General features: G+C 38.0%; 1 protein-coding gene across 2 annotated transcripts in view; it reads right to left on the bottom strand.

Moving 5' to 3' along the window:
- Positions 1-1520: 1520 nt before the first annotated feature.
- Positions 1521-14218, bottom strand: part of sntg1 (syntrophin, gamma 1) — a 55525-nt gene continuing 42827 nt past the window's right edge. The window contains exons 14-19 of one of the 2 annotated variants that reach the window (XM_084733037.1): positions 13822-13938; positions 11011-11082; positions 10262-10414; positions 9984-10076; positions 2272-2382; positions 1521-2132 (exon numbers count right to left, since the gene is read on the bottom strand). In XM_084733037.1, the coding sequence (XP_084589163.1) occupies positions 1950-2132; positions 2272-2382; positions 9984-10076; positions 10262-10414; positions 11011-11082; positions 13822-13938 (729 nt within the window). In that variant the 3' untranslated portion in view covers positions 1521-1949. The remainder of the gene's footprint in view (positions 2133-2271; positions 2383-9983; positions 10077-10261; positions 10415-11010; positions 11083-13821; positions 13939-14218) is intronic. The other variant, XM_084733038.1, reaches the window with a different exon arrangement.

Here is a 14218-nt window from a genome sequence, read left to right as displayed (position 1 = left end):
CCCTCAAGTAATCGCCATAATTCATTATTCTTTGAGTTCATCTGAATGTCAGTGTTTATTTACATGATCAAGTTTTGGGGAAAAATGCTATAAACATGATGGAAGGTGTTTCTAGTCATGTTTAGAGTGGTGTTGTCAGATTATGGTTGTGTGCACGGTGAACCTGATTATCAAAGTGTCACTCCTCATCCACACAATAAAAAATACACTTTCAGCCTTTTACAGAAGCCTTGGGAGGCAAGTGAGAAAAAAAGAATCCGGTGATCTGTTTGCTAAGTCTGATCTAAATTGTTTTCTCTCCTCTGCTGAAAACTTTAAAGTGGAGATAGACTTTTTTTTGCTTTGACTGATTTGCTTTTGACTTATTATTCAGTAAATATTGATGCACAGTGTAATGGCAATAGAATAAATAATGACACCATCTGTGTTTAGCCTCGCTTTCACTATGCAGATCTTCCACAGGACATGATTTTTTTTAATGGAAAATGTCTCCATTATAGATTAAATAAAGCGAAAAAGTCTTCTCACATTAGTTTCCCCCAAACATGGTGCCAACCCCTGCATTTACTTGTTTATGCAAACTACATTACTCCTGTTAACCATTATTACTATTAAACAATATGCATGATTACAATCCTTTATGCCTGTTCTGAAATTCAATAGAAAATTGTGACAATTTCAATGTGCTGCTTTGATTAACATGCTTCTTTCTTAAGAAGGAGCAAAGAGATTTTGCAAGGATAAGTTAAGACGCTTAAATTCCTTTTTTTTTTCCATCTGGGAACATGTGGGAGGAAGAAAGTTTTGCCAGGTGTTTTTTTTTTTCTTTTTTTTTTTAGTTACATGTATAGTTACTGGCAAAAGTAGTGGAATTATACTCATGAGCTACTGTAATCCTACTGTAACGGGTAATTATGGGTGACACTGCTGGTGAGTGGGATGTTTCACCGACAAACACTTAGAAAAATGATCCTGACAAAAAACCTTTTCATCTGCCATTTTTTCCCCCACCAGTTTTCACAGATGGAAAAAATAATAGGCAAAACATTTTTGACCCGTCACAAACAGGAGAGAAAACAATTCAGATCAGAATTAGAAAATGGATTTGGATTTTTTTTTTTTACTTATCTTATAGGGCCTCTGTATACTTTCTATCTATTAATCCAGAAAACAGTTATAATCTGACCTCAGCCTGTGAGTATAGATCACATACAGAAAAAAAATATATACTGTTTTCATAAACATACCGATCTAAAGCGTTACTTCCAATTCTGCCAGCAAATCTCTGTGTCGGATTCAGATCAGATTGTTGTTGCCATTTAGCTTTTAGTTCATCTCTAATTACATTCCAGTGGAAAGTAAATTTTACTGCTGATTGAAGTATGAATGTAGGTAAAAGTTTTCATCTCAAGAACACACATAAAAAATGGAAATATCGAAAGCGTCATCATACTACGTCATCATATCCAGTGTCCAGACAAATCCTCACAGAAGTTCAAGTGATGTGGAACAAAAAAGGCTAAAATCTGATTCAGTTTTAATTCTTCAAATCTTGAAAACTTGGTTAAAATTACATAGAAAAGCAGACTACCTTGGGAAAAGAACTGCATTTTTCTTTGTGATCTGTCGGTTATAAGGATGTCTGAGGATCAAGAGAAGGACAAATTCACTTAAAAACATTTGAGTCGCACATTTTGCGTCCATAGGAGTCTTTTTGGGAAGTTTCTCCAAGTAGAGGTTCATATTTAGGTCCATAAGTATTCCAGAAATTCCAGAAGTCTGAAAGATATCAAGTATATCACTCCCAAAGAGGTCTTTTATTTCACCACTGCATACAGCTGTCCTCCCAAATGTCAGAAATCAAACATTTTCCATTTCTCCTGTCCACCATTTTAGGCCACTAAGTGCAGCGTCCTTTAGAAGGGTTCTGAAGGGGAGAGCAGCGCCTGTCAAGTGGTGTATTTGAGTTTAGGTGTCTGTGAATTACATGAGATACTGGAAAGAGTAGGAAACCCGGTGGTAGTCGCGGTGCCTTGGCTCTCCACAAACATCGGGTCCAGGCACGCAACTTTGGCAGCAAAAAAAGCGTGAATACAATGAAGCACGGCGAAGAGGTTTGAGAACTCCAGCTCCTGGAAGACAAGCGAAATCAATACTCAAGTCAAACAAAAGTAATTTATTTTCTGTAACTTTGCTGTTGCTTTGAAATTATTATTGTTGAACAACTTTTTCCTTGACATGCAGCATTAAAAATCTCTCAAAGTGAATTACCTTTGCTTCAATAGATTTGGAGTCTTGATTTTGGAACAAAAACTTGATCTTGCTTTTTCCATCATCAGATGATCCTTTTAGTTGGGAGAACTTGTATCTCCACAGTACGGCCTGAAATGTAGAAATTACAAAGATTATGAGTCTAACTTCAAAGAGATAGTTTGAAAGTCAGTGTATAAAACAGTGGACAACATTCAACACAGCCCTAGTTTGTAGAAGCAGCAGGAGTAGCTATGTAGGAAAATAAGCAATGTATTACTGAGGACCGCGTCGGCAGCAAAATATATTTTAGCCACCTAAAAACAGTATATAAGCCAAATATCACTCTCTCCAATGTAATCAAACTCCGCTGGCAAAATCAGTCATTTACCTCACAGAACGCAGGAGCTGCTGGTCTGCTGTTGCCTCAGTCTGTTTGTGTTTGTTTGTTTGTTTGTGTTGTTGTGTGCCTTCCATGTTTTCAAGCTAGTTTGGATTCACTGAAGTCAGACAAACAACACAAACAAACTAACAGATCGAGGCAGCAGTAGACCTTCGACTCCTGCGTTCCGCGAGGTGAAATTACTGATTCTATCAATGGAGTCTGGTTGCTTTGGGGGAAGTGATAGATAGCTTATGTAACAGCAACTTCCTCTCTGAAAAAACTGTCTGACGGCACGGTAAAGCAGTGAAAATATTATATAACACTATATTTGAATGGGCGTGCATAAGACAAGTGAATGATAAATGCTTTAGATACCAAGGGAGTACTTCCCTCAGTACCTTTTTTTGAAGGTTACTCTTTATCAAGAATGTTAATGGTGGTCTGCTGCAAGCAAAACTGATAAAGGATTGAATGCACATGTTGTTTGACTGGAAAAGTTTCGATACTACTTGGTACTGGGTTATTAAAAATGATACTGTTAAGGTATTGATTACCGATATCCTGCCCTAGTTAATGAATGCTAACAAAGCTAAAAAGCTAACACCAGCTACAGATAACAGCAGACATTGGTTAGCCTACTTTAACAACAAGTAAACTAGCTAAATGCTGTCATCCATCAGGTACCTGTAAGCTAGAATCACCTTAGTACTGTACTCTGTCATTAGACTGACTTTATAACAGTTAATGACATCTCAATTACAAGTCAAAAATGTAGCGCTTTACTCGAGGTCAAGGAAAATATTCATGACACAATTATGATGATCTCCTCAAAGCAAGAGTCAAAACCAACCACATATGACAGTATAATGTGATGTTACAACAGAAAGCTAAAGTTATTCTTAACTCTTGGCCTGAATAATGTGTATTTATTGATTCTAGCCTGCATTAATTTATCTTATTTAGTTGAGTGTTTTTTTAATTGTTATTTCTCAATTTTGAGTACTTCTATCATGTTCTATCATGTTCTATCATGTCTTTGTTTGTGATGTTTGGAAATGTGTCAGTATGGATGCCCTGTCTGTCTTTTGCAAACTAAATCTACCTATGGGTGCAAATAAAGCAACCTGGACCTGAACCTAAATCCGAGTTGTCGTAACAAAGATATCTCAAACAATGTCAACTTTGAAATGACATAATTAACTGAATGACACTTAATGAAAGCGTTCATAAAGACTCCTTTGTGCTCATGACAGTGTAATTACAGCCCAGTCAAATGAGGTGTTACCAGATATTCTGAATATAGTGTAGATATATTTTACTTCTGACTCTGCCCACATCAGTGCTTGGCTTCTGTGCTGTTTCTCGCTACTTCTCCAAACTGGGGGCATTTAAACTACCATCTACTGACAAAGTACCTCATATAACCCCACTTTAAATAACCCAGACTCCTCCTTTAAACTTTAAACAACTAAAATACAACTATAAAACCTTTATTTACTGCAATCTAATTTATGAATTCCAGCCTGTGTCACTATTTCATGAATAATTCATGTTGAAATCCACATGGATCCGGTGAGAAATGGGGCACGTCAGCAGATCAACCAGATACCGGTCGTCGTGAGATATAAACTTGTTATTTTTGCCATTGGGAAATTTAACAAGCCACAGCAATTTCACCTGAAATAGCAGAGCTTCCTTCTGTGATTCAATTAGTGTTGAACTGAATAAACAAAAGCTGCACAGTGAGCCAGACGACAGTCAGCTTCCAGACTGAGTCCTCAGGTAGACAGCTGGCCACGCTATTCACATGAATATGTATCCGTTCAGTCCACACTGCAGCGCTGTGCTAACTGTTCCTGCCACTGTAATAATCACTGTAACACCAATCTGATTAATTATAGCATAATAAATCATGTTTATCATTTGACATGCAACAAAAAAAACTGTAATTTATTTTAAACTTCTTCTTCTGTTTAAATCAGAGCAGATATTCATGAGTGCAAAAGTGTCACCTCTCCAACTTTCCCTTGAAACTCAGCCTGACTCTGTTCACCATGACAGCGGTGACGTCATCACCCTCTCCCTCATGTCAAGCACCTAATATTATATCTGCATTGTGACCTACATGGAGATATTCTGTGTTAATTCTGTTTCCTCATAGGGTTACATTCTTACGAGACTCTGCATCTGCAATCCGCAGTTTTATTTCTGTTAAAATTACATTATTGTTGTGCAATAATGCAGCAGTGGCCTGCAACTAATTAAATAATGTGCAGTGCTTTCTTATATTTCTTATTTGACTTAACTACATCTTAGAAGGGCATATTGCACTCCATATTTTACTCTGCTACATTTATGTGGCAGCTGCAGATGTTAGTCACTTCACAGATTATATTATCACTGACTTTATAGAACATATTCATACATTTCTATAGATTAAATCACCCAACACTGTAAATTTATTAAATTAGCTCCACTTCAAGCAGGTACCACATTACACCTACTACGAGGAGTTTTTTTTATCTGATTATAGAAACATTCTCAATTTAATACTGATGCCTTTATATGACCTATATAAATTAATGAGACCATCTGCAAGAAAATCAGCTATTTCTATACAGACTTATATACAGAACTAAGACTTAAACATCAATGTATCAGTAAAAATCTTTATTATTTTAACTGATGCATTAATTAAGATCTTTTTAAATCAAAGTAAGCGACGAAGCAGGAGCCATGATTTATTTGTTCTTTGTTTGCTCAATAAACTGATGAAAAATGCCAAAATGGAAATTCCAGAAAACTCAAAACTGAACTATTTCCGACCTCCTACTAGAAAAAGTACAATGGACCCAAAGTTGCAGCTGTCTGACGTCAACAGAGGGAAAAAAATACAAATATTATAAATCCTAAAAACAATCTTGTAAGTGGAATCATATATTGTTATGCAACTGTGGAACTGAAGAAAAGACAATAACCAACTGATTTGCACAAACATGTCAGCACTAAAATGTGCGTCAGTGTGCTCGAGTGTTTGTAGATTCTGTTCTTAACACCACAAAAGAAAACTTTGGTGAATGCCAGAATCTTTGTGGAAAAATGCGTGAGTGGATTTTATGAAGAAATTTCTTCTCAAGAATGGTTGGTGAATGAGGCCCTTTATTTTTCATGGCCTTTGTAATGCAGGAAAATGTCAAGTTTACATCAACTTCTTCATGTTTTCTTGCTGTTTGCCTTCGCGGTTTGTGTATCTGACATTTTAGCTGTTAAATTGAAGGAGTCAGAGCTTCCTGTAAGATCACGGACCCTCTGAGTCTCCAGTGAGTGGCTCGCTTGCTATGTGTAAAACCATCATTATTGAACAGACTGTACTACAGCAAGTCCCTTATCCATTTAACCATTATCTATACCCATTTATACTGAGCAAGGTCGCAGGAGTGCTGGAGCGTATCCCTACACCCTGAACAGGGCAATTTAGAGTGGCCAGTTAACCATTACCCACGTGTCTTTGGCCTGTCAGAGGAAACCACAGAAGCCAAGAACATTCACATAGCCAGCTAACCCCCAGCTGAGCCCTACTTTCTTTTTAATACACTGTAAAGTAAGCACAGAGAACAGGTGTGGCTGTCAAACTCAGAGTTTTCTTGCAGTGACAGGCGACAGTGGTAAACACTACACAGCTGTGCCGTGTTTTATGCTTTAAATACTTAAAGTAATTGTGCAAGACAATATGTGTCTCAGTACTGCCATCCCTTTTCTATATATCATCCAATTAAAGGTGCAGTAAGCAATTCTGGAGAGAGACAGCTGGTTGTTGAGTCTCATTTCTAGGTTGTCAAATTAGCAGCACTTTGGATCGGTGGCTCATAGATGGTTGTTTGTTTTGTCCCGTTTGCAGGTCGTCAAGTGCTGACATTTTGGAAATGAGACTCAACAATCAACTGTCTTACCAACCTGTGATTGGCCAAAGACTCCCATCATGCTACAAAGAGGAGGAGCAGAAATCTAATTTTCCCTCAGATCACTTGAATTACATGATGCATAATTGTTATTATGGAAACTTTGCTGAGTGATGTAAAAAATAAACTGCCTAGACCAGCTTTAAGACTTATTCATTTTTTAAATTTTGAGCCTCAGACAAAAACATTTTTGTATTCTTATCTAAACTTTCTCTTTCTTCTCTTTTTTTATTCTCAGTCTTTCTGAGTGGTGAAATGTCTTCAAGAATCTAAGCAGGTCTAGTTGTCTCTGATAATCCTTAATGAATACCATGACCTGGGTTACTGAGAATCTTCATTGGCACATTTCTCAGACAATTCTCCTACTTTGTCTTTTGTATGATGGGCTGGTACGATGAGCTTATATGAGTCTGCCTCAGATTCAACAAACGTCCATGTGCATGACACTTCACAATAATATAACGTTTTAACAGCCCAGTAATACCATAAAACTACACGGTTCCTGCCTCATATGTCAGGAAATGTTAATTTATGAAAATGGCATCAAAGAGAGAAAAGAAGAACTTTCAGAAATTGAAGTCCTGTTTTCAGAGATCCATAAAGGAGTATTTATAATTTTAGCAGCGTCAGCAGTGGAATTAATGGAGCTGCTCAAAAAAACGAATAGGAGGACGTTCCTCTGGACACAGACCTCATAAACCCGCATGTGAAGATACAGCCAATACAATTGAAATAAATAATGATAGGATTTATATGCAAATTTATAATTAGATTATAATTTGAAAAGCAGTCAAACAGGATATCATAATTATGAACTGTAAATTATTATTCAAACTTAATGTGTCATCAAACAAATTAAATATTCAGTCATAAGTGGTTTGCAAATCAGCACACTAAGTGAACATGACTCCAATGACAGAGTTGGATCATTTGTAAACTGTGTTCATACCAAAGAGAAAGTTCAAAATACGGAAAAACTGATGAACGCGTCAAGTCCTCCTAAGTCATTCGTAGAAATCACTGAAGAACAAATCTGTTCCTACAAGTTGTCCTTGCATGAGGTCCATTGTGTTTCGTGCTATAGGAACATTGCTGCTTCAGACAGAAACTTGATCTCTGGTGGAGCATTTCACTGAGTCTTGAGCCTGCAGATTACAGCTCAACTTGTCGAACAGAGTTTTATTTGTGTAGTTTCCGGCTGAAACTAATTCTAACATGGTTTTTGAAATTTGCCAATAGGAGCTTTTAATTACAGAATAATCCCACCCCATGTATTGTCTGCAATTGCAGTGTACATATGGATTGTGTTTTGTGCATTTCTCTCTGTAAACAATACGCTGGCATCATTTTTAGCGTCCTTGGGGAACATTGTTGCTTCACATTGCAGGAATTAGGGCCAAAATCTTAGAGAACAATATGGCAGCACTCGTGTCCTGCTCATCCACATAATGTGCACCAGTGGAGTAGTCTGTGTGGCTCGCAGACTTGGGGAAAGGCCAAAATGAACTGCAGGCAGGAGTGAGATGTTTGAGCTGGGGGGGACCGGCCGTCAAAACAAATGTGCTCATACTCCCAAAATGCACACAGTGCAGAATAAGTTAGTAGCACCGAAAAAAGACAAATGGAGGCTGAGGAGCTGTGATTAGTTTCAATACAGTTGTTGGAAATCTCCCACTGAAAGGATCACTTATCCTGATTCTGGCCCTGAAAAGCCTCACACATACAATTATTTCCGTAAAATCTTATTTTTTAAATTGAAACAGAAAATTAAAAGAAAAAATCTATATCATTTATGATATATGTCAGACATTTACAAACATGCATTGATCACAATATTTTAATTTAATTTGTTTTCAAATAGGAACCTTTTTGTTTTGCCTTATGGTCAACAAAAAACATCTTGGTCGATATAATCTGAACTGGTCAGTGTAACATATAGATTCTGATAGCCAAGGAACTGTTTCAGTGACAATCAAAAAAGAAAATTATGACCAAGTACACACTGGCTAATAATTGTTTGCAACATCCAAGTAATTTTAATGAGAATATGTTGCATATAATTATCTCAATTTCCACTCTAAATTTATTTTGAGATGACATTTCAATCTTTAATTAGAGCATCTGTGATTGAAGTGGCATAATGCAGATTGCATAATGAAATTCAACAGGATAATGATTGAGGGATTCACAGATAAATTATCTTTTATACCTGCTCTATCATATTTAATACACACATTTTCAACACGATTTTACTATAAAAAAATGTAGGAGATTAAAGTAAGTGATAATGCATTGCATCATAATTTTTTCATTAATAGTTAATACTCATATTGAATATGACTAACAAGTGTTTTTCTCAGCATAACTTTTTCAATGACTTCCTCGCCTAAAATATTTTTACGTGAAGGCAGTCATGTTGGATTTTGCACTTGCAGGCCGGCTGCTGCCTGCAGTGCAGTGATCATCCACCAGAGGGCAGAAAACACGTCTCAGATTGCATAGAACAGGTTTTTCAGGAAAGTACTGATGATATTGATGTTGTAGAGGTCTTAGAAATATAATCGTGTATCAAATATGATACAAATGGGGGTTAATTAATGATAAAGGAACTGTTTATTATGTCTAAATATATCCAGGTCAGTCAAGTTTCTACATCCAGCAGCAAGTAGTAGTTATCAAACAGCTCCAACTAACTTTTTTTTTTTTTTTTAAACTGTTGGTGCTATATGGTGATATGAGGAAGCTGCCTGCTAGCTTCCCCATACAAAACTCCCATACACAAACTGTCTATTTGAGGTCAGTGCAGGGTAAGGCTGATTTTGAGCTGAATAATTGTGTTTAATGAATTTAACCTTTCAGGAGTTTTTATTTTGCCCTGTGTGCATTTTATAATGTACTTTGTGTAAATGAGTAATCATTATTTACTTTATCTATCTAATAAAGTCTAATCTAATATCTAATCTATGTCTTTACCTGAAGCAAAATATTTTTTTTTTACTGAGATTTGGTGGAGAACTTGTTGCACAACATAAAGATGGAACTTAGAATATAACAAATGCTAATTATTTTATGTGACCTGTTACAGGTCAGGTTTTTTTTTCCTCTTGGGAATACTTGTATCACTTGGATGACGAGCTAACTTCAAATCCTGGAATAACTGAATTGAAGATTCATGAACTTTGGACTCTGAACTCAAGTAAAAAACTAAATCTGAAAAAGCCAATTTATTGTTTGTATTTACGTTTATGTGTTTTGCTTCCAAATATATTGCAATACAGTTTTCATTTGAAACTTATCTGTGTTTGTGGTGTTCATACACCTTGGACTCCTAAATTATCTTAGGAATGTTGAGCTAATTCAAGTAAATCCCACTTGTTACACACACCCACCTTTGAGGCTGCATCAAAGCACACAAAGCCCATGCTGAAGTCAACTGTCAGTCCCATGAGGTGGCTCTCCATGATACAGGCATACGTTTTACACTGCAGAACAGAAGAAGAAGATTTTAGCCACAAGGGCTATGCAAGGACAAATAAGCTGCTTTTGCTCTGCTGAAAATGTCATATGAGCATTATCAATCTTTGTACTAAAACAACTGAGCTGGAACCGTGTGCTAGATTACAATCATCACAATTCCCAGCACGTTTCCGACTGTTCAGGTGCAGACCTGTATCCTCTCCACCTCCAGGAAAGTGGCCATCTGAAAAGCCTTTTCCCAGATCAGCAGCTCGCAATCCAGTTCCACGCTGAAGAACATGTCCTCCCCGCTCTCCGTCTGCACGCTGAAGCAGTGCTTCCTCTTGTCCAGAAGGTCATTATCCTAAGATAAGACAGTACGGCTGCCATGCTGATCAGGTACAGACGGGCATAGTGGCGTGGAGATAAGACAAAGCAACAGCAATGCAGTTTCCTGAAGCTAAAGGGAGGTTTATTTATTCTGACGGCAGAGTAAAGACTGTAAACTGCGGCTTTAAAAGCTCTTTTTCTCTGTATCCTCCACACCTACATGAAGGTGATGCATATGTAAGCTGAGCCTGTGTGGCTCAGCTTAAATATGCATCACCTTACGATGTATCTTATTATTGCTTTGTGTAACCTAAATAGCACAGTGGCAGTGTAGGTCATCTTATATCTGATTTGATATGTGAATCTATATGACTTAAATTTGCCATAATGAGTCTGGAGATAATGAACTGCAGATAAATTCTCGCGATCATATTCAAAGTGACCTCGAACCTGCAGAGAATGAACAGTACAATCTGAACTTTGAGCGTCTCTGTGGAACTGAGGAAGAATACGTGGAAATAAATCAGTGAGTTATACCTCAGTTTTCTAATTTATATTCTCTCAGTGTATCCAGTGTGAGGGTTGCTTCCCTAAGTGCTTAAGAAGTGAAACAGAACAAGGCTCCCTTACCTTTAAAATCTTGCACATTATCTCATACACAGTAAAGCTTTTCTCTGCTCTGGTCCAGTCCCATGTCGTGACCTAAAAAAACATGTCACAGACAGTTTATGTTAGATTTGCAGAATGGCTCAATGAAAAGGGAAAGAAAGCAAAAACTGTCCATAAAAGTAAAACTGCATGTTTTTGTTATCTGGATATACTTTCCAATAAAATTACAATTGGCTTAACCATAGCAGCCTTTCCGTGCTCATTACTATGTTCCCAGGCATTTGTGTCTCCTGATATAACTGTAGTTCGGAACAAAAGGAGACAGATATTTCAAAGATATTTCAGTTTGAAGGGTAAAAATCTCTCAAGCAATTGTGGAGATTTTTAAAGTCAAGAGAACTGTCTTTCCCAGAAATTTCAGGGTGAAGGTTTCACAGAGCACAGTAGACGATAAGCTGTAAGTGGATGATTTTAACAAATTGAGCCACGGAAAACAAACACTGAAGCCTTGCCCTCGGTAAAGAACACTGCTGAGAACCTAAGACTCTTTAAAAGGTCTCTTTAATGTGTCATATTAAGAGGATATTGAGCTGAGGAACAATAAAATCCTGGGAACACAGGTACAGGTTTTAATTTGAAACCGACACAGGAAGTGTTGAGCTCATAAAGCTGTAATGCAGTAACGTTAACAGGGTAAACAGTATGTTGTTCAAGGGTCCAAATTTCCCATCATGCCTCAACTGTAGTTTGTAATGTGTCTGTTCCGAACGTGGTGGCTGATGTTGGTAGCCTAAATGGCGTTTTGTTGTCCCATTTGTCCGAAACACTGAAGTGAACGTGGCGAGACCGACCCTCGGAGAGCTGAGGGAGTGAGTCAACAACAATAGTCACTCCGAAGTGTGTATCACCCACGATGCATTGCAGTCATGTGTTTGGTGCAAAAATATTTCATTATTTCATTATTTACAAGTGGCAATGCATATTTTTTTTAAAAAAAAGCTGTTGTGCAAGATATCATGACCTCGCAGTAATAATAGTTTTGATAATCATGATACAGATCATAAACAGACACTTTATTAATCAGAAACTGATGCAGCTCATTACCAAGTGCAGAAGACACTTTCACCTCATTGAAAGGTGTTTTGTGATGATATGTTAAGCGGCAAGTGGCCTCTGTGTGACATGAGCTGTTTCGTCATACCGAGGGCTGAGGGTAAGTGGATGAGGGGAAGCGGAACTGCTAATGAAACACAGCGTATGCTGTACTAACACCTTGGCTCTGTCACAGTAAAAAGATATTGTCTTAACATAGCTAACCTGTAACCCTGTACCATAATAAGTTAGCTAATTACCTGCCCCTTTCCTTTGGAAGTAATCTGCTAAGATACTACTGTAGGCAGAAAACTAGTTAGCTGGGCATGCTAACATTTATAGCTTACGTTAAAGCAGATTAACACACTGTCTCATGCATTCCTTATATTGTGGCTCATGTGTTTTTGGTTTTGGAAAAGTGAGAAAAAGACACCACCGTACATCATCAGCTTGGTTTCAGTGGGTAGAGCGGGTCGTCTGCTAATCAGAAGATCAGCGGTTCAATCCTCAGCTCCCTAAAGTCTGCTGGATACCGAACCCCAAATTGCTCCCAAAGGCACAGCCCTCAGCGTGTATGAAATAGGTTCAAAGCAGAGGCACCTTGCATGGCAGCCCCTGCAATTAGTGTAGGCGCTCTGAGTAATCGCAAGACTAGAAAGGTGCTATACAAATGCAGGTCTTTCTAGATATTCAATATCACCAGACTAACTCAACATTTAGGCTTTTCCCTTTATTAAAATCAACCCCATAGGCTTTGCAAAAGGCGGGGGCAGTATCCTCGCAGATATACATGAAAACTGTTTTAGCTGGAACGCCATCCTGCGCCGACGTTTTGACAACAGCTACCATTAAGTTAGCTATCAGCAGCTGCACACATGCCTCTTGAATTGAGTGGTGGGTTGTCATGGGTGGACTGTGTTTCACAAAGACAAACATACAAAACTTTTGGATCTGTGTTTGCAGTATATTCATTGTAAAGTTTAAGGGCTGTGCAAATTACAAGAGTGTTCCAGGAGAAAAAAAAAATAAAACAGGGGAGGAGGATGCTGGAAGATGGCCTTGAACCACAGGAGAAACCCAAGTGTTGGCAGGTATGTGTCACTCTCGCTGCCATGCACACCACTTCGTATGCATATAGAAAACCCCAAAGCTTGACAGGCCTGTCAGCCTCTAGTTATGGTTGCTAAGCTATGATTGGACAATCACTGTGAAAGGTTTAGTGACCCGTAATTTATTGATGAATGGTTGCTGAATTTGAAACTGTCATCCTGCCACAGGAGGGGAAATATTTCTCAGGTAACTAGTCTTCAGTAATGAAGGCGCTTGTCACATCGTCTGAACTGGCAGGCTCCTATATTCCACCATGCACTCACTCACATTAGCATATTCCATTTATATCAGCATATTCAAGTTGAGCAGGCAATTTCAGTTATCTATCAATCTTTTCCCATCTCCAGTACCATCGACAGCTTATCCCTCTTGTCATAATCACTTAAGTGGCTGGCAGAATGTAAACAGATTTAATGATCATCATCAATCACAAGGAAGATCGATGCAGCACAAATGATTATGAGTGAGCTGCTTCCTTGTTCTCTAACAGGAAAGCACTTTCTCCCTCAACAATACATTAACATCAAATGAAAAATCTCCCGCCGAGTTGAGCGACATCAATTCAAACAGAGAAGTTTGAGGTTTTAAAGATGTTAGCATGAAACAAATGAGGACCGAGTGAAAACTTACAGGAGGTGCTGAAAACTTGAAGAGTGAGGAACCCCTCAAAGCGAGGAACTTTGGTGAATACATTCGGTCCTGAACGGAGTCCTGCTCCTTCTCGTCAACCCAGCCCATGTAGATAATCTGTCGGTGCAAAAGAGACACATGGACATGGGGGGACATGAGGTGTCATATGCAAAACTAAGGGTAGAAAAAACAAAAGCGTAATTTCATATCGCAATGTCATAATATTTCTTTAAAAATGAAGTGAGACATTCCTTCAAGGGCCTGAAAGTCTTGTATGTCAATCAGTCTCTTACTCTGACCAACACGGTCCGACATAAACTCAGCATTTTCTGCCAAAGAAGTCGTCTATACCTGAGGTATTATTTATACTTTATACTTAGGATGTACTTCTTTTAAA

This window comes from Lutjanus erythropterus, chromosome 12 (assembly GCF_056507025.1).
Source record: "Lutjanus erythropterus isolate fLutEry1 chromosome 12, fLutEry1.hap2, whole genome shotgun sequence".
NCBI lineage: Eukaryota > Metazoa > Chordata > Actinopteri > Lutjaniformes > Lutjanidae > Lutjanus > Lutjanus erythropterus.
This window is presented reverse-complemented; position numbering and strand designations above follow the sequence as displayed.